This window comes from Ciconia boyciana, chromosome 6, assembly GCF_034638445.1.
Source record: "Ciconia boyciana chromosome 6, ASM3463844v1, whole genome shotgun sequence".
NCBI classification, from domain to species: Eukaryota; Metazoa; Chordata; class Aves; order Ciconiiformes; family Ciconiidae; genus Ciconia; species Ciconia boyciana.
The window spans coordinates 42,384,122-42,407,786 of NC_132939.1; the positions used below are offsets into that span (position 1 = coordinate 42,384,122).

Consider the following 23,665-nt stretch of genomic DNA (forward strand, 5'->3'; position numbering starts at 1 on the left):
AATCTTTACTTCGACTTTATTTGGTGGGATCCTAGGGTCAGACCCTGTTATGGTGGCCAGCATGCATAAATCCATAACAGGACAAGGGGCAAAGGTTTTAAACTGAAAGAGGGTAGTTTTAGATTTGGCCTAAGGAAGAAAATTTTTACAATAAGAGTGGTGAGACGATAGGTTGCCCATACAAGTCGTGGATGCCCCATCATTGGAAGTGTTCACAGTCAAGTTGGACAGGGCTTTAAGCAACCTGATCTAGTGAAGGATGGTCCTGCCCATGATAGGGGGTTTGGACTAAATGATCTTCGATGGTTCCTTCCAACCCAAACCGGTCTATGATTCTGTGAAGAAGTTGGTGGGTGATTTTGTCCACAAGCTAGCGTTATGCCTGGTTTGTTGATTCAGTATCACACTTTGAAGAGAGCTGGAGCTCATAAGATGACATGTTGCCCTTTTGCCATAAGGAGATGGTGATGGTTGGACTTTTTGCTGCTATAGGTATCATAAAAACACCTGGTTCTATTTTCTGATTAATAAAATTAAATTATTTTGAACTTCCCTGGGAATTTTCTCAGGTATTTACCAAAGGACAAAAATACACTCTTATGTTGAGCCCAAACAGTAATTATTGCCAATATAGTAACCAAAGTCAAAAATTGGTAGGAGAAATTGTGTCTTCATTAATTGCTATACATTCCCTATATATGTAGTATGGATTTTAAGGAAATACAATTTAAAAGCTGTCATTGTGAATTGTATTGTGACACTTGATTTGCAGCTCTCTGATGATGCATGGAATAGTATAACTTCACTTTCCTTTCTAGCCATCACTGTTTGAGGAAGAGCTTAAATATGTCACTTTCCCCAGTGCAGAGAAATTATTGTTTTTTAGATGATTAACCTGAAAACAAGGGTAGGTCGCAACCCTTTGGAGCTCCACTATCAATAACAAAATGAGGCCAGAGGCTACCTCCCCTTTCATAATGAGTCCTTGAAACTTTGGTGGAGTGAACAGTAGCTTCTCTGTGGTGAGATTTTAATGAAAGCTATGATGTTTTTTCAAATTCCCTCCAGGACAAGGTTTTTTGGAATAGCATCCAAGGGTTTGAGGATGGGGGTGTGTATGTAAATGTTTAGTGAGTAGATTTAAATTGTTCAGCCATTTCAACTTAATAAGTATCTGGTTCAGTATTTTCATTCCCAGCTACGTTGCCTTCTGGAGCTTCACATGCCTGAGAAAGTGATCCATTTCACCTCCCACAACACAGCTTTGGGTCTTCTGATCATAATGAACTTCTGTCTCCTAAGGAACTTCCATGTGGTTGAAAGTGCCATTTCAAATAAACTAGTGTGAAATAGGAAAATTAAGGGAAGAAAGAAGAAAAGTGTGGAAAGAAAAGATGAGTTGAGGTAGTGTAAAAGAAGAAACTATGAGATGGAAAAAGGGTGTGCTCAGTCCTTTCCAGGATTCTTTGTACAATGGGTTTTCCTTCATTAACTTTTAACAAACTAATTAATTAAGAATGAATTAACAATTCTTCTTTAGACAGAATATGTTTACACAGCAGTATCAACTAGCTCAGGGACTGGAAGCAGCCCAGCTATGGTAACATAGAGATGAAAAAGTTATTTTATTTTCCTTCTTGGGAAAGTTTCATAGCCTTTTTTAGCACAGCTAGACCCTTATCAGTGGCCACATTAATCCATTTACAGCTAGTCCACATTTGTCTGCACTATGACTGTAAAGACATACCCTTGGTCCAGCTCAAGGTATTATGTGCCAATGGTTCAAAAGGATGTTTGAACCCTACAGAACAGATCGGTCAGCAGTACAGGTGTGTTGTATATGCAGCTCAGAGGGCAGTTGAGTCCCTGTTGCCTTGTTAGCTCCAGTGTCAGCAATACTCAAACTGCCATCTGAAGTGTCAACTAACTAGTGAACTTAAAACATCACCTCAGTGGAGCTAGAGGTTTCTGTTTGAGAACAGGGGTGAGGTACAAGCCAACATGGGAGCTGCACCTTGAGCTAACACTGTAGTGGAGTCCAATTCTTTGCTGCATGCAGCTTTTGGGAGGGTTGTAAACAAGGAACAGTTTTAAAATTCTGTTTAGATTGTCCCTAATTCTTCCTTTCAGTTTACATCCTTCAATTTTTTTTTCCCTTTATTACAAGTGTTTTGATTTTCAGTCTATTCTTTGTGCCATCCACTTTTCCTTTTATCTATAAAGAAGCCACAATTTTTTTTTTCTGAAGTCATCACTCACCAAAATAAGTCTTTCTCTTCAGAAGACATCTGTCCATGAGCTATCACAGCAATGTCTGTCTTTTCCTCTTCCAGCCATGTAGGCACCTCTTCATTCCTCAGATTCCTCCTCTCCTGTAGAAGGAGGAGTCACTATTATGTGAGGATTATTCTCAGAGAAGTTTGAAACAGAATTTTTCAGTGATACCTTTGGAAAAGTTGGGGCAGTTTTGCTCAATAGTTAATTTTTCTAGTGCATTCTTCATCTTATTTGTGGAGAGAAGTAGAATATACCTTGCAACAATATTGCATTTGTAAGGCAAAGCCTTTGTATTGAAAGACTTGTTTGTCGGTATTCACAGAAAATAACTTACTGCATTTCTGACTTGTCCTCCTACAACATTGTTGAGTGGAAACGTATTTTTTACAAGTAAATTTCTCAGATTTTCAGGTATTATTAACAAAATAAGATGTTGTTTGATGTACAGCAGACAATTTAAAATAATCCAAAACACCCTTGAGCTAGCACATTCATAATGAAAAATGTCAGAATGCAAACTGTCTTCCAGGAGGTTACTAAAAGAAATAAGTAAAATAGATAAACAGTGTCAGGTGTTACTCATTAGTTTTTCTGCAGGATGTATAAAGGTTGTGGGTGACAGGAGAGAAAAAAAAAGTGTGTTCTGTGTTGAGTTTCAGCAGTCTTCATTCAACTCTCTCTTTATATTTTAGTTTAAGTATCATATTGTATTATACTCTGAAAAAAAAGTCTTTTCCATTTAAATTAATGTGCTTCAGTTACAAATTACATAGTTGTGAAAATCTAGTTCTTTAGCTGGACTGAGGCAGCATGAGAAATAATATGTTTAAGAATTAAAAGGCAATGTTGGAATGCAACAAAATATGAACAGAATTTCAAGGACATTATTTCAGTAATATCTAAGCTCACAGACTACTGAGCTGTTAATTAAGCAAATTATTTCTCTTTATAGCAAATGCATACATGTATTACCTTAGGTTTGGTGGGTATATAACAAAATGTAATTGTTGAGAAACTATCTAAATGTAATACAGTATCAGTATAATTGTAAAGCTCTTAAGAAAAAAAAAAAGAAAAAGAGAGATATATTTATCAGTGCTCACAAAAAGTGAGAAAGAACTGATTTAAAGACTTAGAGTGTTATCTTGCAAAACGAAACTTTGCCCCCAAAGTCAAGGTAACCATCTGTGTCCATGTCTGATTCAAGTACTGTGTGGGGAATGAATTCTGATGCCTTTAATTTCATTTGCTAAAGAATTCCAAAATATCTGGCTAGAATAACCCACTGAATTTTGATGGTTAAGGTGTTCAAAGTATATTTTGAACTGTAAATGCCATGCTTCTTGTCTTACAGTGAGACAGGCTTGACTTTTTCAGGTAGTAAGTGTGAATCTTAGCTATGACATAATCAAATAAAAGGAATATTTTCCCTCACTGCAGAAAGAAACTTGAGCTAAATTAATTCCTGATGCTAATGAACGCAACTCTGCTGAAGTGAATGTTGTGCCTACACACAACATTCTCTTTGGCTGTAGAGAATTTTCTTCCTGTTTTCTCATTACTAAGCTCTCACTTCCATAACTACTCTGGCTGTCTTCCGATCAAACTTTTCTATAGGTCCCCAGTAGCCACTCTCCAAAAGTGAAGGAAACTGGACTTTTCTCACGTGACTATTTAAAAAGATCCTACTGCATATAAAAGATCCTACTGCAGATGACACCAGTCATGTGCTGGAGACAATAATAATAAAAACAGAAAATATGTTAACTACTTATTTCTAATTTATTTTCAAGCTCATTTATTATGAACTGTATGAATTCTTTTAACCTTAGCAAAGATTTAAAGACTATATCACTATTTCCAGTAAAGATTTAACTATTCTTCTTACTAGTCATTGGGATTTCCAAGAGATTCTGTTTCCTTAAAAACTGCTGAAACAGACTCCTACAAATGGTAACACACTTTTTTTTTTTTTTTCTTTTTTTTGTATTAAGAACCCAATCCAAATTACTGGAAAGTCTTTCGCTTTACTACAGGGGCTTTGGGCTTTGCATCAACCCATTTTTTTTTTCTAAGCAACAGTGCTTTTAAAAACAAGCGGTACCATCTCCCAGTTGTAAGGACTTAACTCGTATTCTGGTGTGTATGACCACTTCCCTTGAAGACTGCTTCCTTAGGACTTGGGGATTTCTGGTGTAGCTTATGCATGGTCATTTTTCAGTCCTCAGCAATTCTGAAATACTATTTTAGCTCTTATAAAACTTCTTGGTGAAAATTTCTGTTTTTTTTTTTCCTAGTGAGAAATTAAGAACCAGTTGCAATAAATTTTAAGCACTTGTTACAGTTCTGCTACAGCTGGTCTTGGTAATCTCCTTAAATTTCTTCAGTTATTTTTTGAAATCACCACATTCTCAATAGTTGCATTTTCTTAGAGTCTCTCTTATGAACAGAGAGAAGCAGCAGCTGGAAGACAAGCAGAAATAATTGACTAGTGGCACAGTTGGTTCTTACCAGAACCCTTAGTTAATTACACAGCTCAGTTTTGGCAACTAATACAGATTTCTTCCCTGAAAATGTGGATTGATTGCAGACTTGTACCCAGTCTCACATAGTTTATGAATCTTCATTATATCTTTTTCTGACTGCATCACAAAAAGGAAAAAAGGCATGTAGCGTACAAACAAATCCGCCACCTGCATGCACCAGTCGGAAAACCAAGTCTGTAAAAGCAGTAAAGCCCTAAATTCACCTTAGAACCAGAAACAATTCTAAATAGTTGTGCACTTGGATTTGTTTCAGTATGTCACCCACTTTGGTAGGATAATGATGCATTAGTCAGTAATTGTCTGGTTATATCATAGCTGGATTTTGTATTCCAGTGGTGACTGCGACTCCTACATTTGCCAATAGCAATGTTTGATGTATTTTTTTAATTTTTAGTGTTCACTTAACATAAGTTAAGTGGTCTGCTCTTTTCCAGTGTTGTTCTTAGCTGGGGGGGCTTGCTTTTACTTAGCCTGTGATAGTATGACGGAAAAAAGTGAGTATGCTAGGAGTGCAGGTGACCAAAATCTACAACTGCTTGCATCAGGTGCAGGGTTTTCTTTCTCCTTTGCTACCATGCAGTGTTCTGTAGCCTTTGTTACGAATTTAAATGGCTACATAAAATGTGAAATTTGTCTTTTTTTTTGGTGTCTGATACTGAGTGTTGAACATATTACCTAGTTCAGTAACATCTAAAGCTGTTAGTTTCTAAAATTACATTCCACTTGCTGTCAGAAGAGGTTATATGTATTTCTTAAGAAAATTCAGTGGGTGGTGGTAGCAACATGGCGAATGGTTGGCTTCCTGTGCAGACAGTTGTGAAATGCCTAGCCTTAGCATCACACTTGGCAGTGATAGCATAGCCCTCATAGCATACAGTATCTTAGACCATTAACAATTAAGTATTTAAATCTTCAAGTACTGTGGATATATCAATAAAAGTTCACATCTGTTACTCCACCAATAGTAATGAGAAGCTAATGGAAAGAATGCTAGTTGTAAAGCATCGTATTTGTTTTCCTTATGCATTTACTTTTTTGTTACCACAGATGAAATAAGTAATTTTTGTCTGTCAGGAGTTGCATATTTCCAGTGAGCACTGAAAAAAGTTAAGTTTGTCCATAAAACAATGCAGTGAGCCCACCAAAATAGAGGGAGAAGTAAGGAAGGAAAAGAGGGCTATGCAAGAAAGCAAACCTCTGTATAGGAGGGTCTAGTTAGGGGAAGCTGGATATGTTTCAGTGTTAGTAAAAACAGGGAGGATGTGAATCACAGCTTGCACACTTGCAACACACCACTGTCTAAGGCATAAAAAGGCAATTGTATTGGCTCTAAGGAGGAGCAGCTTGCCTGTTTTGTTCACAGAAGATTCTGAAATAACACTGCCAAGATTTAAGACAACAAAAAAAGAGGAGACATAACAAAGCAAGTTTTCTCCTTCTTGACTTTCAGAAATATATTATACCTTGCTTCATGTAGATTGAACAGCTTTTGGTCCCCTTGACATACTAGTGGCATATGAAAGCCCCGTGGATGGATGGAGCGTTAGATTGGAAGTAATAAGGTTGTGCCTGACTTACCTCCGCATTTGTAGCAGATGTTACAAATGTCATAACATGAACCTTTGGGATCAGACTGGAAAAAAAAGCAAGACAACAGATGTAGGCCTCTTAGTTTTACCAGCAAGTATAGTCTGACACTATATAACACTGTTCTGACTTGATGTTAATACCCTGTCCTCCTCCTGAGAACAGAATCAGTGACACTAACCATTTCTGTAGCAGTGGAGCTGGAAAGGGGTGACAGTAGTTTTCTTCCCAGAGGAATTTTAATACTAGTTTTAAAATAAGACAATAGAACTATTACTCCAATAAGTGTCTTATTATTATATCTGAATAAGTAATCCATACTCATTACTTATTTGGGGAGGGAACGAAATTTAAAAAAAATTATTTATGCTATCATAATGTTTATGCATTTTTCCACTGGTAGAGCCAAATCTCACAGAGTGGACATTTGTCTAAAACATTGCTAAATTCCTAGGGTTTTAAGCCCTCAATTCACCCCCCCTTTGTGTGTCTGTAGACTTTTTTCCCCATCTCTTTACAGCAGTTGGATTTCCTGGGAAGCTCATATCTCACTTTAATTATTGAACCCAATTTCATTAAAGCTACAGTAATAGCTAAAACGTCTTTTACTTGCAGTTGTCTCCACCAGCACTTTCTCAGCTATCCCATCTAATTTTTTTGACAGTTTTCAAAACATTTTTGTGCTTCTTTTTACATTGCCCATTATTTGTGATGCATCCTCTCTGGACTGAAATGTAAAGCCATTTTTCTCTCTTCTTTAAGACTGCTGCCATCTAATAATATTGACCTATGGTTGAAGAATAGGTGGAGTTATCTGCTTCTTATTGTATCTGTGAGAGTGCAAGATAAGTGAACAGTCTGTATTAGGATCACAATTCTTATTTACATTCTGTATAAATTCTTCCTCCTCCTAGATTTTTGGAAGCAAAAGACAACATTGTAAATATTTGTAAAACAACCAGTATAAAGTGAATTTGATGCTGAGAGGTAGCTCTACTTCAGTTGTATCAGAGACATTGGTCCTTCCCCTCCATGTCAAAGTGCATTTTGCTGCCTTAAAGAGAAGCTAATGACCAGAGTGAATGTTGATATTTACCTTTAATTGTTTTATGGGTGGTGTAGTTCTTTTGCTTCTCCTGCTATTGATTTTAATGGAAATTATGTGTTCTTTACTTTCTGCATTGTCCTCTACATGGTGGAGGCTGCGTGAAGTTATTCCTTCTCCTGTTTCTCAGGAGTTTTGGCCAATGTTCCTGTATTTCATGGGAGGGGAAGAAAATTATTGCAGGAGTGCAGGCCCTTGTATTTTTTTCCCTGTGCTTCAATTTAAAGCAGTGGTGATTCTCTCTGCCACATCACTCCCTCAGGTGCTGCCATTCTTGAACTGGAGGCTTAGCCCTCTCCCTGAAGAATTTCATTGTCAAGGAGAAGAGTGGGGGTGCTCCCATGAAGAATTTTAATCACCCTGTCTGTAGCCCTTTTGAAGGAGGCACAATAGTTCCTATAGTAACTACTACAGTGTGGGAGAAAGGCCAGTGCTCCCTCCCCCAGCCACAGATGGAGAACTCTCTTTGCTTAGATGACTGGAAATTCTTGCGCAGCAAAGACTGCATCCTTCACAGTGAAAAGAAAAATCTCTGAAATAAACTCTTAAAATGTACAAGTAAGTGCTAATTAAGAAACAGTGCTTGTTGAGTTACCAAGTAGAGAACATAAAAATCTCAAATATACTTATTTTAAAGGTGTGTTTAATTTTCATTTTTGGGGGTTTTAATGTTAAAAAGTTCAGAAAAGAAAAAAAGAGACATTTAGGACCTAAGAAGTCTCGTCTCTGCCTCCCACCCACCCTATCCCCACCCCCCAAAGAACAAATCCTGTGGGAAGGAGCAGACCTATAAACCAGATGAAAATAATTGGGAAAGGAAAAGGAACAGGCTCATAAAATAGATAAAAACTTACACTAAGACAACCACTTTTCTAGTTTCTTTTTTCCACTCACTCTGAATCTTTTTTAAGGGGAGGACACATTATGTGTCTTCGAATCCATTGATTCCAGTCCAATTGACAAGTGATATAGTACTTTCTGCTTTGTTGACAACATTTTAATTTGATCGGGTTTAAGTTATTGAAACTAAAAAGCTATTAAAAAAAGTTTAAAAGTATTAAGCAACTTGAATTTGAAAAGCACATTTTACTAAAAATTATTTTAATTCCTGGAGCTTTTGATGAAGCATCGTAGATAACTACTTAGTTATTCCATGGAAAGTTTTGGTTTACTTTCTCAACCATGGATTCCCCAGTAATGAATACATGCTCTGTACCAGTGACCAGAAGATGGACATCTAGAATAATAGGCATTCGTGTACACAAAAAATAGATTTGAAATGCCATTGTTAGCTTTGTAAGTTGATTATCATATATTGCATTATGCATCTTACATGTAGTCCTTTGTGACAAATCTGTTCTGATACTTTATTGCTGTGATACTTAGTTGGTAATGGCGCAGCATTAATGATTCCCATAGCTTTACTAAACCAAGATAAACTACCTTTCCACATATGTTGCAACTCCATCTGAGATTTATTTCTTCTTCCCATCTGTGAAGGTGGGTAAGAGACCTAAGTTTTGGATCATATGATGGCTTATGGTGAGGTAGACTGGTGACATCATTTACTTTCTTTGGATACCCTTTCCAAATCAGAGGGCAACATCTCTGCTTACATCATGCTGGTTGCCTATCATTCATCTCACTTTAGATCAGGGTCTGAATATATATCATCTATGCCTTATGTACTCAACACACATGTCAGGCAGAGGAGTTCACTCTTGCTGGAGATTTCTTTCAAAACTTAGGATCAGTCATAAATGGGATAGCAAAGAACAATCAAAGAAAAAAAACATATCCATCACTAGTTGTTAAATATGAAGTAAAAGAATTTAAAAAAGCTTCTGTGGATGTTAGCTTGCATAAATACTGGGCTTTCTTTCTGAGCCTAGTGTTGGTTACACTTTGTCCTTCGCTGACATTGCATCTTCTGTTGTTCAGTTTATCCCCTCAGTCAGTGCTCCTATCTTTCCTAAAACACAGCTTTTAAGCATTTCCAAATTACTTGTTATGTCTCACAGGAAAGCCCCAAGGTTTTAAGATGACATCTCACCTCTTCCTGTAAAACCACTCTGATTATCACATTCACCTGCATTGTTCTTTCATGAGCATTTGGGGTTGTTCCTAGAAATAACAAAAGATAAATTTTCACGTAGAATCTACTTTACACCAAGGCAAGTGTATTAGAAATTGTATTGTAATTTCAATAGACCTTTTTTCTAATTTGAAACAAAAAAATGTTAAACTCTGGAAAAGAATACTTAAAAGATTATAGCCACACTCATGCTGTGAACTGCTTTGCACATACAGTCATCTGAGACAGTTTGGACAACTCTACTTCTTATGCTCTCTCATCTGAAATGATCATGTATTTTGTTGATACTTACATGGAGAAACATTAGCCAACCCTTTGTAAAGCTTCTGTGCAATTAGCCTCATATGGTTACATATTTTGTGAATAAAATGGATAATGTTCTTTTTTGTGGGGTGTTTATAAACTTTCATTTTTATGCAGATCTGCTCAGGCTTTGCTAATTAAAGTCTGACTTCATTGGCAGTCATAATTAGAGCTCTTCAAGATCAAAAAAGTGAAACATGGGCTCTGGTTTTTTGTAATTCTTCAGACAGCATATTACCTAAAAGGATGCAGTGGGATGGCCCTGTGTCCACCTCTGCTTCCAAACGTACAGTAAGGTGCTGCTCAGAAAAGTCAACAAAATTAAATACGAAAATAAGGATTGTGAGGCTAATTGAGAAAAAGCATTTATAAGAAAATAATAGTTCAGGGGAATAAATTAAAAAGTTCAGAATAGTTTTTACAACTAGTTTTAAAACTATTATCAAAGCAACAGAATTTAAAAACTCTTGGTCTGAATTTTACCAGACTTTCCACAAAACCAATTTATATTGAAAGGTGGCATGCAAAGTCTCACAAAAGTATTTTAGGGGAAACTGATTATTGTGCTGGTGATATGTGCTTTCACTCTCAGTGATCAAGGAATACTGCTTCTGTTTAGTTAGAACTCTGTCTTCACTAGTAGAAAGCCACAGTGAACACCAGTCTTCGGTCATTCTGTGCTCCAATAGCTTAGAATTGAGTTTAAGAGGAAATCCTCTCTCTTCAGGATGCATGGAAATCTTTGTTAGGTAGTCTACATTTTTCTTTTCCATAGTTTCCCACTCTTCCTAGTACAATTGCGAATGCTCTTGAGATTGCATTAAGCATGCTTAGACTGCCCCCAAGACACACTGAAAGGGATGTGGTTCTTCCTTCACCTCATGCATAGCCAGATTAGTCATTGAGGGAAGAAATTTAAAGAGGAATTAGTGAGCAGTTAGAATTTTTTCCTTGTTAATAGCTTGTTATGGAATAATCCTATGCCAGGAATAGACATGTCACTCTGGATAGTAAAAGTCACGGTCCAATGCCATGGAAAGTAAAAGATTTTAGTAGACAGATTCCTCTGCCCCAGCAGTACAAAAGTGCATGTGTGAAAACAATCTTTCTATCTTCTTGTCACTATTAACAGTCAATATTTAATACAAATATTGGTTCAGTCAACTTTTTGATTAACCACAACAATTGTGCATTCAAACTTTAAGCTTTGTCAATTAAATGTAGACAGTACAAAATAAGACCACATGTGAAAAAGCCTATTTAGAAACGTTTGTTCATACCACTAAAACAGGAGAAGCATGGAAGAAGAATTTAACCTGAGTTTGGAACTTGTTTTCTTTGGGACTCCTGTTGCAGTTTGGTACACGTACTTCAGCTTTCTCCACATCCTAATTTCCCCTACTTCCTGTTACTCAAAAGAAGAAGTTTATTTCATGCATGCAGTACTTTGTTTCTGTAAGGAGTCTGCATTTAAAACAGAATTCATATTTTTAAAAAAGATGTGCATCCAGAGCTTTAGGTCTGTGAAGGTTGTTGAGCTACTTTGATTTACAGATGTTGTGAGATAAATCCTAAATCCCTTGCTTTCCAAGATTTCTGTGAGCAGCCGAGCTGTGGCTGCTGATGGTTCCATCCATGGGGTGAGGGATTTAGAGGTGACTGGCTGTAGCTTGTGTGATGGAAGCCAGTTCAGTATTTATAGTTTACATTTTGAAATTTTAGAATAAAATAATGTCATGGCCTGCTTTTTAATCCAACTGTTTCAGTCTATGTCTTCCTTTCATCTATTGTCCTGCCAACAATCCATCAGTACAAATAAGAGGCTTTGTGCTGTGATTGGACTGTGAGATTGCCATGTTTTTGAAAGATATCAATGTGCTATGCATTTGTATACCCAAAATGGTATGTTTCTTCTGATGCAGATAGGTATCAAGAAATCTTGAAAGCTCAAGTAAGTAAAATAATGAGGCAATGAAGTCAGAAGATCAAATAAAATAAGTTTGTTTCCCTTATTCTAGATTTATCTCAATATTCTTGTCTCATTCCTCAAAATGTGAAGAATGATTGTTAAGGAAATTAATAAAAAACAGAAAGTGCATATTTAACATCTATTCAGTTACCAAAAAAGAGTTGCAGTATGGCTACCAGAAGCATAATGGTTTTCTGTGTAACCTATTTATGCTGGCTGTAAAATTAGGAACTGTCATTACAACCCCACATCACCTGAGTAAGTACAAGACACATAAATCAAAGAGTTCTACTGCTATAAAAATGTCGATGAACTGAGTGGCCTGAAAGTACTACAAGATATTTGTCTATGTGTATACCAGCCACTAGGATGCAGGCATCGATAGGGGATTTAATTGACAAATTTTAAAGCTAAAATCTGGCCCTCTCATGTTTTCTAGTTAACTAACTGACCTTGAAGTGTTTTCATTTGAGCTATAGAACTGAGAGTGTTCCAAGTATGACAAACTGACGACTTACCTGTAAATATCATTTAAATTTAAAGATACTGTTTTAAAAAGTGTTACACTGTCTTCATGCACTTTATTCAAGTTATGACACTCACATGCTAAAAAATCGGCAATTAACAATTAACATCATAGAACCGGAAGCAATATTCAATATGTAATGGATACACTTTAAAATGCTAGGGGATTGTAAAGGAAGGATATGGGGCAGGAAAGAGAAAATTAATCAGAAGGCAAGTTCCAAATGGTGATGTGTTCAGACCGTGTGTGGAAAATATAACACAGTCTCGATGGAAGAATGAAAGGACCTAAAGGGTTTCGGGGAGGTTTTGTGGTTTTGGGGGGTTTTTTGCTTTTTGCAGTGCTCTTATGGAGACTACTATGAAGCAATGCCTAGCAGGCCAAAACTGTGAATTTCCTTTTTGTTTCTGGTAGATTAGAAATGAAATGACCATACAAAGCACAGTGCTAACTGATAGCAATCATAATGGGAATACGGATAATCTTTACAGTGCTATATATTTTGTTTAGTCCCACAACTAAAGCTAAAGTTTCCCTCAGAAATACAGGTACAACTCCAGTTTAAGCAAACGCTTGATAATGTATCTGGAGGCAGAGTAAGGACAAAGAAGGATCATCTTTAAGTCTGCAAAAAGGAAAGTTAAAGGAGTCTAAGTTGCTAGAAAATTTAATATGCTCTTTTTTTTTTTTTTCATTAAATAAGCATTGCTGTTTATAGTAGGCATCACTACAGCTATAGAAAAGATGAGACAATGCAAAGAGAAGTAAAATGATTTAGAATCAGAAGGCTGATATAGAAACATAAAAGACTGACTAAGTACCTAAGACTTCTAAAAGAATAATATTATGCTGACATGTCTGGTCAGTCAGTGTACTAACTGAAGTTAAAAAAAAAAAAAAAAAGTACAGCAGTTGGTCTATTACCAACTTTAGTTGCAGTGTAAAGCAGAAGTCTTGAAGAAGGCTTTTCTCTTAAGTTGTTAGCATCTATGTCCTTGAATACCTTCAGAGGAAAGAGGAGGACTTAGAAAATACTGGCTCTACAGCAGTCACCATTTGTAATTATGAGCTATTGCCTGAATCTATTAGCAATGAAGCCACCTGTTTGCCCAGTATAAATAGCTTAGAATTTCCTGAAAGGAAATTATATGAAGCATTAATAAGGAATGATATTACATTTTTAGGTCAATATGACTATCATTACTTGGCATTTATCTTTTCTTACTGATATCATGTTTGGCAGCCAGTATCATAGAAGGCTACGGAATTGTTGCTCTGTATTTTGTTTTCATTGGTGTTAAATTAGCCTGTTCAGTAATGGCAGTCATCCATTCTGCTTGTTTTAGTGGATCCTTGGTATTTCGTTTTTCTTATCGTGTGTTGTAGAGAGAGCAATATGTAAAGATGCACTTGTGCTGTGATGGTTCCAGAGGCATTAGGCCATCAGGGTCTTTGGGTGTAAATGCTTTTGTACACACTTTAAAAGGGTGCAGAATGAACTTCACCTCTTCTCTCTGCTATGGATATGCCTGGCTTTGGCACTAAGACTGGAAAGGAAGGGAAGGTTCCTGCAGCCCTGTGCCCTCTTCTCCATGCTCTAGCTTTCTCTGGTCATGTGGCAAAGACAGCCTAGACCTAAGAAACCTCAGCTTGCAGTAGATGCCTACATTTGGTTATACTCAGACTCGATTGCTGGCTTTGTGCTCCTGGCATAGAGAGTTTAATGAAATATTAGTTTTATGATTTCTCAGCCTTTTTTGTAGTCATTGCTGCATTTGAAACATAACTGCCTATTACTCACTTTGTACTTTAAAACTATATAATTTAAATGTAGAAGCTGAATTTTCAAGTACCTATTCCAGCATCTAACATGGATATCTGGGATACTACAATACTTCCCTATGGTTAGCAATAACTTTGATATCTCAGAAGTGTTTGCAAATGTTGACTTTTTAATGTTGTATTTACCTCATTTCAGTTTCAAATAAGATAAACAACATGTTCAGATAAATCTCTCATATCTTCCTAATTCCTGAGTAATATTTAGTTCTTATCCCCACATTTCAAAACATTTACATTATGTGTAGCCCCTTTTTCAATAGTGTTTTTCACTAAATTCTGCATGCTGTCATCAGCATGTTAAAAAAACCTTCTGCAGGGACTTGGGATATATTTGAATAAATGATTCATTTCCAGAGTTCTTGGACATTTAAATAGATTTTTTTTAAAAAACTATTCTTTTATCCTTCAAATTTGAGTCAGTGAAAATTACGTACCAATTTTATTTACTATATGCAAGGCAAATTTGAAATTAACACTGGTGTATGAAATGCAAAACATATTTAAATAGTTGATGTCAAATGGTATGATCAGGGGTGCATTAGAAATGAATGTGCAGACCTTGCAACATAACTGTTTTTTATTCAGTTATAGGTGCCCAGCGCAGGAGAAGTCCCAGTGCCCTTGCCATTGAAGTATTTGAATCACATTTGGGAAGTCATATTTTACAGGTAAAAAAATGGCTTTTCCAAGAAAAATCAAAATAACTAGCTAGTCATATTTCTGCCAATAATTTGAATAGTATTGTTGTCAGCACTTATATTAATGAGATATATATTTTTTTTTAACTTATATTTCCTTCTTTTTAGAAAGCCCTTGATTGGGAGAATGTTAATGAGAGGGAGGGCAAGTATTATTTAGATGAATCACAATATTTTGTTGTTTAGACTGTGCAGTAGGTGTTTACTCACAGAATGCCTTTATGTATTTGTGTGTATGTGTACACAAAACAGTATTTTGTGTTGGTGATTTGATTTGCCTTATGTGTCACGTATAGATTTAGGGGTTTTTTTCCCCTGCTGTGGTTTATGAGCACTGCTTTCCTCCCTGATATCCCAGTTGTCAGAATTATATATCACAAATTTGCAACAATCTGCAAAGAAAAAAAAACGAACAGCAGCATGCCTCTTAGGGTCTCCTTAGCTATGAGATAAAAACTAATCTGGTATTTGTCAAAGAATTTAGTCACACTGTACAAGTCGTTATATTCCAGGAAGATTAAACTGAAAAACAATGACCTGATGGAAACATTCTTATGCATGCTTTGTTTTGTCAGGGTTACTACAACCTTTCTTAGGTTGCAGTAATCAAACATGGAGCAGAAGCAGTTAAGAACAAAATGTGATGTGTTTTGTCAGCAACGCAAAAACCTAGCACTACAGAAATAAAAACCATGTAGTCTTTTCTAAGCGCGGCACTGAATAACTGCTCTTATTTAGCAATGTACGCAGCTTCTCAATGCAAATATATTGCTTGGTGTATTATCTTTTGAGAGGTACGAAAGAGGTAAATTAGGATATTATCATGAGAAATATTCCACTTAATTTGAAATGATTGAGAGCTATCTCTCTGTACTAACTCAGCTGTGGCATTCAAAAGCACTATGGATAATGTCAGATATTTCACATCTTTATAAAGTAACTAAATGCAGAATAGCAACAAAGATAATTTTAGGAAAACATGAAATTAACTAGTAGAATGAATTTCTCGTTGGAACAAAAATCATGAATGAAGTGATTTACTGAGTTGTACACCCTTGACAGAGGTCTAGGTCAAGTTTTTGATTGTGTAAGCAAATACTTGTGTTTTATTTACAGTATCAAAGATATCTACACCAGTAGCTACAGTATCTACAGCATATTAGACAGAAACACTGTTATGCTGTCTCATGAGTGTAGAAAAAATGAATAAATAGCAGTTTTGTGATATTTCAGTTTATGTAATTTGTCAATGTGTTGTTTTGAGTATGTAAACATGTACTGTATATACTAAAGGTATGTTTTTTACAATATGAATTATAACAAATATCTAGATAAAACCTCATTGAGACTGATCTATATACACTCCTTAAGTATTAGGTACTCATAGGTATGACATACATTAGGTATGACTATGAATGAAAATGAAAAAACCTAGGAGGGCAACTTTGAAAACTACTTGACATTTGAGTTTTTCACTTATTGCATATTAAAACAATTAGGATTGTATTACTTATTTAAGCTAGATTCCCCTTTTGTTTTTTATTTTTTGTACTTATATGTGATAAATTAAGGTGTTTTCAGGATATAACTTTATCACAGTACTAGTAAAAAAATTGTATTGCACTTGTACCTTTAACTGAGGATTTTCAGTCAAAATTACCATCAGCATCGTATTGAATATCTGTTGAGGTGTGGCCTTTTCAGAGAGGGTGGTGCTTTTACCACATTACTCTCATTAATCTCTCAATTGATAATAGAAAGTTCCACTCTGACATTTAAAAGAGAATAGACTGTTGATGATGGATAAAGGACAAAATGAATTAATAATGGTGGCAAGTTTATCATGATATGTTAAAATCTTGTCTTATTTTAGCAGAGTAATCAACACTAGGAAGGAAAGTCTAGGTCATGCATTCAAATGCACCACTTTTAACAGATCTGAACGAACTTCAAAGTACTGCCTTGTGGTCTTATAGGTAGAAAGATAATCTCCAGAAGACAAAATTATTTTTAAAACAACAATCAGACAGAATCTGTGGTGGAATACAGTTCTAACAATTTCTCATTTAGTCTGCTGCTCCTAGAAATGATTTTCAAAGCAGTATTTTGATAAGTATTGTTTGCAAGTGAAATAAACAACCTTGATTATACCTTGGGAATACCTGTGTTTGATTTCAGAGTCTGCTATGTGAGGAAGTTGAATTATTAGTTTGTTTAATCCCTTTTGCTATTAATATTTTGAAGACCGGGTTAAGTGTAAGCTCAGAAATTAAGGAGCCTCTCTAATCCTTCTAATATTTTGATACTTCAAAATTTATTGACAGACACATGAGAAGCATAATACAGTATGTTTAAAAAAAGTGGAGATAGTTTATTTATAGTGATGTAAAAACAGAAATGGAGGCTCATCTTGTGATATTTTACATCTTGATTCTATAAGCAAGTGGTGTCAGTTGGTCATGTCAAAAAATTTCCAAGCCACAGCCAATTGCTGTATATCATGCTGAAGAGATTCCCACAGTAGGTCTGAAGCCAAAGACACTATCCACTGTGTGCTTGTGGAAAAAAAGACACCACACAACAGGAATGTCCAAATGCTATTATATCAGAATATTCACATCTGGGGAAAAGATCTTTTAAATGTTTTCCAAGTGAAATCACCTGAATGATGAAAAGTAGAAATGCTTGTAATAGAGGAGAAAAATAGATAATGGCAATACTTTAATTAATTTTTGACAAGATTTTTTATTATCTTGTCAAGAAATTATCTTCTGCATTCTTCTTCTGAAAAGTGATGTTAGTGAAGTCTATGAGAATAGACTTCAGTAAAGACATCTTCAGTTTTATATTTCTGTATATATATTTTATATTTGTTTATTAAATAAATCGAGTAAAAAAATATTACTTATGGTACCTGCTATTCAAAAATTTGGCTGAAACTGGTTGTAAACATTAGCAAGAAGTTTATATTTATTTTCAGGGCCCCTGGATTTTTTCTGTAACTTCATTGCTATTGAGAAGGTGTGGAAAAGGGTCAGTAACCCCATATTCTTCATATAATCAGAAATGATCAGGAAATGTAGAACTAAATATAGAGAAAAGGGAAAGTTAGTGAATATATTTGCATATGCAAATTAGCTTAATTGATACTGCTTGCCTCTACAGGGATTTTTCATTACAAACTGGAGTGCTACATTGTTCAGCTCATATTGAGTAATTTAGTAACTAATGAGACCAGTTTGCACTAATTTGCATATGATAAATGAGCTTAATTGCAGTAAATAACTTGGAGGCATAATTACTTAATTTTCCTGTGTTGCATGGCTTTTAAGTTCACGTATGAACAACTCAAGATAATTTTGCATATTTAAATGAGTTGCTTTTAAAATTCTTGAACAAAAAAGAACACACCTTACAATTTGAACTGTAAAACAATTAAAAGTAAAATGTACAGTATTTTCAAATAAAATTTATTATTTAAAAAAATACATATTTCTTCCTTTAAAAATACCAGTGCCTTCTTAAAGAATAAATATTTGGAATTAAACACAATGGAATAGTTTTAAAGTCAGAATAGGATAGAAAGATGGTATTAGTAATAATAATAGAACTGTGTATCTGAACTGTAGTGAGTGGTACACATTTTGTATTCCTGCATACAAGAGTGATAACTTTCATAATTGCATTCTTTGCTTCAGCAGTGCCTATTCAACTGTTAAGAAACTGTAACACTTTCATATAACATTATATTACTGCACACAATAACTTAGAGACTAGTTGTCTTAAATTGTCTATACTGTCCTACCTCTACGTAATTTTGTGTGAAGAAATCCTTAAATCGGAGAGATACTGAAGTGTCAACGCAAGAAAGATGTCTCTTTTTTTCTCTTTCTTTTTTTTTTTGGTAGGCTTGGTCAATGGTAAGCACTGCCATGAATAACCATTATGATGGAGATTTCTACCATGTTTCAAAAAAACCCCAAGCAAACAAAACAAAACGCAAACCAAACCTAAATTCAAAGTAGATGAAAGATCCCATTTCATTTCTGCTATGTCCCTAAAGTTATTGCCCATTACATACTTTTGATAGAATTGATAGAATTGAACTACAGGGCAAAAAGCTCAAACACCCAACCACCCAAAACTCAAACATACAAAAACAGACCAAACATACCAAAGCTCAAACACCCAATCTCATGAACAATTCAGTCCCATGGCTAGTTTTGTTGTGCACCCATGATTTACAAGTGGATGACAATCACTGAATTCTCCATCTGTGCCATAAAAGGGCCCACCTACATTCCTAGAAACTTTTCCTAAGCCTTGTTGAACATTATCTTGGAAATTTTGAGAGACTCGCATTTCCCTTTTACTTTATATTGTATCTTTTTCTCCCATTAAGAAAGTATTTTGTGATGAACAAAGGTCTTTGTTGAATCTGATATTGCAATTACGAGGGGAAAAAATCTGGTTCCTATTAAGATCAAAGAAAAGACAGTCTCAGCACAAACATTCTGACCCTATAGGCTGTATTCTTTATCATCATTGAGTCAAGAGCCACAAGATACAAACCACTTAGCTTGGATGGAGTGGTTCACAATTCAGAGAGGATACCTGTAGTGGATGTGCAGTTGTATCTAAGATGACCCAGCAAAGTAATCTGTAGTATGTACAAGGGCTGTAAGCCCCTGTTTACTTCCTAGCAGCCTCTGCATCAGCACAGACTTGATCATGTAATGTAGTCCTAGAATGGGAGCGAAATTTGAACTACTCGGAAGCTGTATATGGCTCAAATGCTGCAATTTGGTATTACTCCATGCAGTGGTCCCAGGCTTTCCATGAATGAAAGGCAATCTGATATTTCATAAACGTATTTCACATCCTTTTCACTCCACTGGAAGCCTCAGCTTGTGGATGGAACTTCATGGAGATTTAATTGTGTCTTTACCTCCATCCTATAGAGAAGCTGCAGGTTATTTGACCCATTGATGTTATTTCAGCTTTTCTGTATTTAAAGTCAACAAACAAACAAGCCACCCACAGCCTATGGACATAAGAAGCCTGATGAATTGCTAGCATTGTGAACAACTGAAAGATGTCCCTCATTCTCATAGTTTTATGTTATTTTTTAAAAATTACTTTTATTTTATTAATGCATCCAGCAGTGTAATAATGGGAGTAACATGAAACTGTACCAATATATCCTGTATGTCAACACAGTATATTACTGTTCTTCAGACTGGGTCCCTTATTAATTGTGAGGTAAATGTGCAGGATGAATGCAACATCTCTGGTTTCTAGTGAATCATTCCAGGTGATGCCACTACCATATAGAGTAGCTTAGACTATATCTGGGTCACCAGGTTATTTTCTGGAGCATGTCAGATAAGCTTAAGTTTCCTCAGGAAAAAGGAAAATTAATAACAGTCTCTTCACTCCAAGTGAGCACTCTAACAGTTAGTCTTCTGTTTGGAGGTAGCTACTACCCCATCCACCTGCACTCCTAAACTAAAAGAAAGCTGTGTCTATAATTGTGTTGTAGAAGCTGATCCTATCCCAGTGTCTGAGCTGTGTAATAGCTGCAAATAACAGATTGAATTATACATGTGATACTCTCAGAAGTACTCATGGTCACATGAATGATCAACTGAATGCTAACAAATATTCTTATTGTCTCAATAGTTACAAAACAAAACAAAAGACTTTTTCCCATATTCAACCAGAAAAATTTGAAGTTGTTATTGGGAAAATGTTTCCACATTCTCCTCAAGTTAATGCAGTTTTATCATCCAGTTTATAAATGAGTGTTATCAAATACAGAAGGTGTAGAAACAAATATCCAATTTGAAGGAAACTTTCATATCAGAGGTTTTTCTCTGTTGTCCAAATGGGTCTTGTCCTCCATTTCAGTTATTACTTTTGAAACACTGTTGGCACTCTTTGTAGGACAATGGTATTCCATTAAGCTTGGCGTAGACAAAAAGTGGAAAGAATTCACTATACATTTTCACTACAATATTAGGCATGTTTGAAAGATGTTGCTATTTACCTATAATAACTAGATTAGAATGTAATAAGACAATGACACTATTCATTTTTTCTAAAAATGTCTTGCTGGAGAGCATGCAGGTAAGGTTTTCCATACATTGTAAATATGCATGTTCAGCATGCAACCAGTTCAGATTGTGCAAAACCTGTGAATCTTTTTTGTTAAGGCAAAGTAGAGATTAGCGAACAGAGAAAGTTATTTACATTTTTGCAGTAATGAACAATTGTGGATGAAGGTACAAGAGTTGCACACAATTAACAGTGTCGTGGAGAAACAGAAGTTTCTCCTGTAGTGAAAACAAGTACTAATACTTTGCCTTGTAAGCACACTGTTAGGAATTAAAATCAGCCAAACAGTATGGATAATCATAATTGAACAAGGGATAATCATAACTGAACAAGAAAATACATATTTCTAAAATCTGTCTTCCCCAACAAATGTTTGAGTATTGTAAAACTTTGGAGTGTTTTAATTAGATATAAGCAGTAGAAAAACAAGTACAAGTTGACATTAAGTTTTGAGGTAGTTCTGTTGCTGGCTAGGCTATAGCTGAGCAGAAGTCTTGTTTCTTCCAAAATTTGAATTATTACAGGGAGCCCCATCTGACAAGAAAATGAAAAAAGTGGGAAAATAGACAGGAAAGTGTTGGAGTGCTATAAAATATTAGGGAGAAGATTTAGATTTTCATTTGCTATTTTCAGTCGCTCTGAGTATTACATAATGAGGTTATCTCTGTATAACACTAGTCAACACAGAAATAGTGACACGAGACTAAAGGTGGGGAAGCAGCAGATGGTAGTGCTGATGGAGGATTTTTCCAGGCTGTAAAAGGTGTTAGCAGAAAAGACTTCTACTGGCTTGGAGATTTGTGAAGGGCAGTTGCTAATGATGATGTCAGTGGTACACTTTGTGAGGACGAAGAAGACCGTTCAGCTTCTTGCAGTCTGTATTGGGTTAAAAGGGTAGACTGCCAGCTGATCTCTGTTAGCATGTGTCAAAGGCAGGCAAAAAGAGGAAAATGTGAAAAAGCTGACAAAACTTAGGATATGTTGGAGAGCATAGATCTGTGCTGTCTGAAAGTAAAGATTTTTGGGATGAAGTAGAGGTTAAGTTATGCATCAGTAGCCAAAAATAAAGTGGAAGTTAAGAGAAGAATTAAGAGGAAATAGTTGTTACAGATCAAACCATGCAGCAACGTGATCCTAAACTTTCTCTTGGCAGTGAAGACCTGTTCATAATGCAACGAGACAGAGTGAGTACATAACAAGTCAGAACTGAAGGTTTGGAGACCGTATAAACCTCTATGAGGGAATGATTTCTATAAGGCACACATGTAGTCTACTTTGTATACTTAAATTTTGAATCTGAACCTTCTCATTGTCATGCACAGCCTATTTTTATCAGGTTTTTTCCTGAGATTAAGTGGCATCCAGAGCATTCAGGTACAAAACCAAAGGGAGCACCAATTGCTCTCACCAAAGTGCAGTCCAGAAATTGAACACAATAAGGGAGAAAAATAGACACTTACTTAATCTACATCTATATCCAAAACCAAAAGCATTCAGTATGCAACCATGTTTTATCTAGAAAAGCTGACAGTTGTATAAAGTTCAAATTAGTCATTCAGAAACAGTGAGATAACAGTAATAAATTGGATGCTGTAATGCCTTAGTATAAACTGAACAAAAATGATGGATTTATGATATAAGAGATGGTAGTATATACACAGAGGGGAGTACAACCTTCTAAAAAAACCCCAATTTCTAAGTGGACAGAACCAAAGAAAATAATCTGGATTATTTTAAGAACATTAAATTAGGAACAAAATCTTAAAAAAAAATTGAACCAGGCAGGGGAATGTCAGGATACTAAGTGTTATGTTGAGAAAAAGATAAAAAGACACACAATCTACTTGGAAACAGTAATTTGGGGTGACATGAAATGTCCAGTTATTAACTGCTCAAACACCTCACCCAAACACAATTTAAAGACAGGAAAACAGTGTAAATGCTGATATGTTGTGAAAAGAGCCATAGGAATCTGGTAAGAAAAGATTAGTATCTTGCTTTGCAGTGTGCCTTTCCAGGGATAAGGCGTCTCCAGTAGCAGTTTCCTCTTTATGATTTAAGGATAGATGCTATTTCATCTTTCTGCAGCTAAATATATAATCTACATAGGAATCTGTTCAGGGTTGATCACCAGTCTCTCCTCAAGTACTTTGTAGATTGATAGTCTTCTCAGATCATCCTCTTGTGATAAAAGAGTAAACTCTTATACCTGATGTTAATTTATTTAGAACTTTATAAATCTAGTTATGCATTTTATACTGGTGTAAGTGATTCAGAGTAATGATAAGCATTTGAAGCTGAAAGGACGCAGAAAAACCTCTCGCATAGAAATGTTAATGTTGTGGGCCTCTATTCACTGCTGGATGCTATTTTGCACTTTAAACGTGTAAATGCCACTGAATGCTATGATATGGCTCTGGTTTTACACCGGTTTAAATTATAGCAGGGGTTAGCCTGATACACTGCACGTTTCAAAAAAGGGCTAGGAACAAAACTAGATGACAATCAGAAAAGGTTAAAGGAGTTGCACAGACAGCACTGTTACAAGGGACATCTCAGGTCCATTAGCTGGAACACATAGCAAGAGGATTTCCTGGGTT

The 23,665-nt window shown here is 35.7% G+C and overlaps 1 protein-coding gene across 6 annotated transcripts in view; it reads left to right on the forward strand.

The window, feature by feature from the left end:
• The window catches only part of NPAS3 (neuronal PAS domain protein 3), a 625,969-nt gene that overhangs the window by 299,971 nt on the left and 302,333 nt on the right, over positions 1-23,665 (forward strand). For all 6 annotated transcript variants that reach the window (XM_072865785.1, XM_072865787.1, XM_072865786.1 and 3 more), the window contains one exon: positions 14,836-14,918. In XM_072865785.1, coding sequence (XP_072721886.1) covers positions 14,836-14,918 — 83 coding nt within the window. The remainder of the gene's footprint in view (positions 1-14,835; positions 14,919-23,665) is intronic.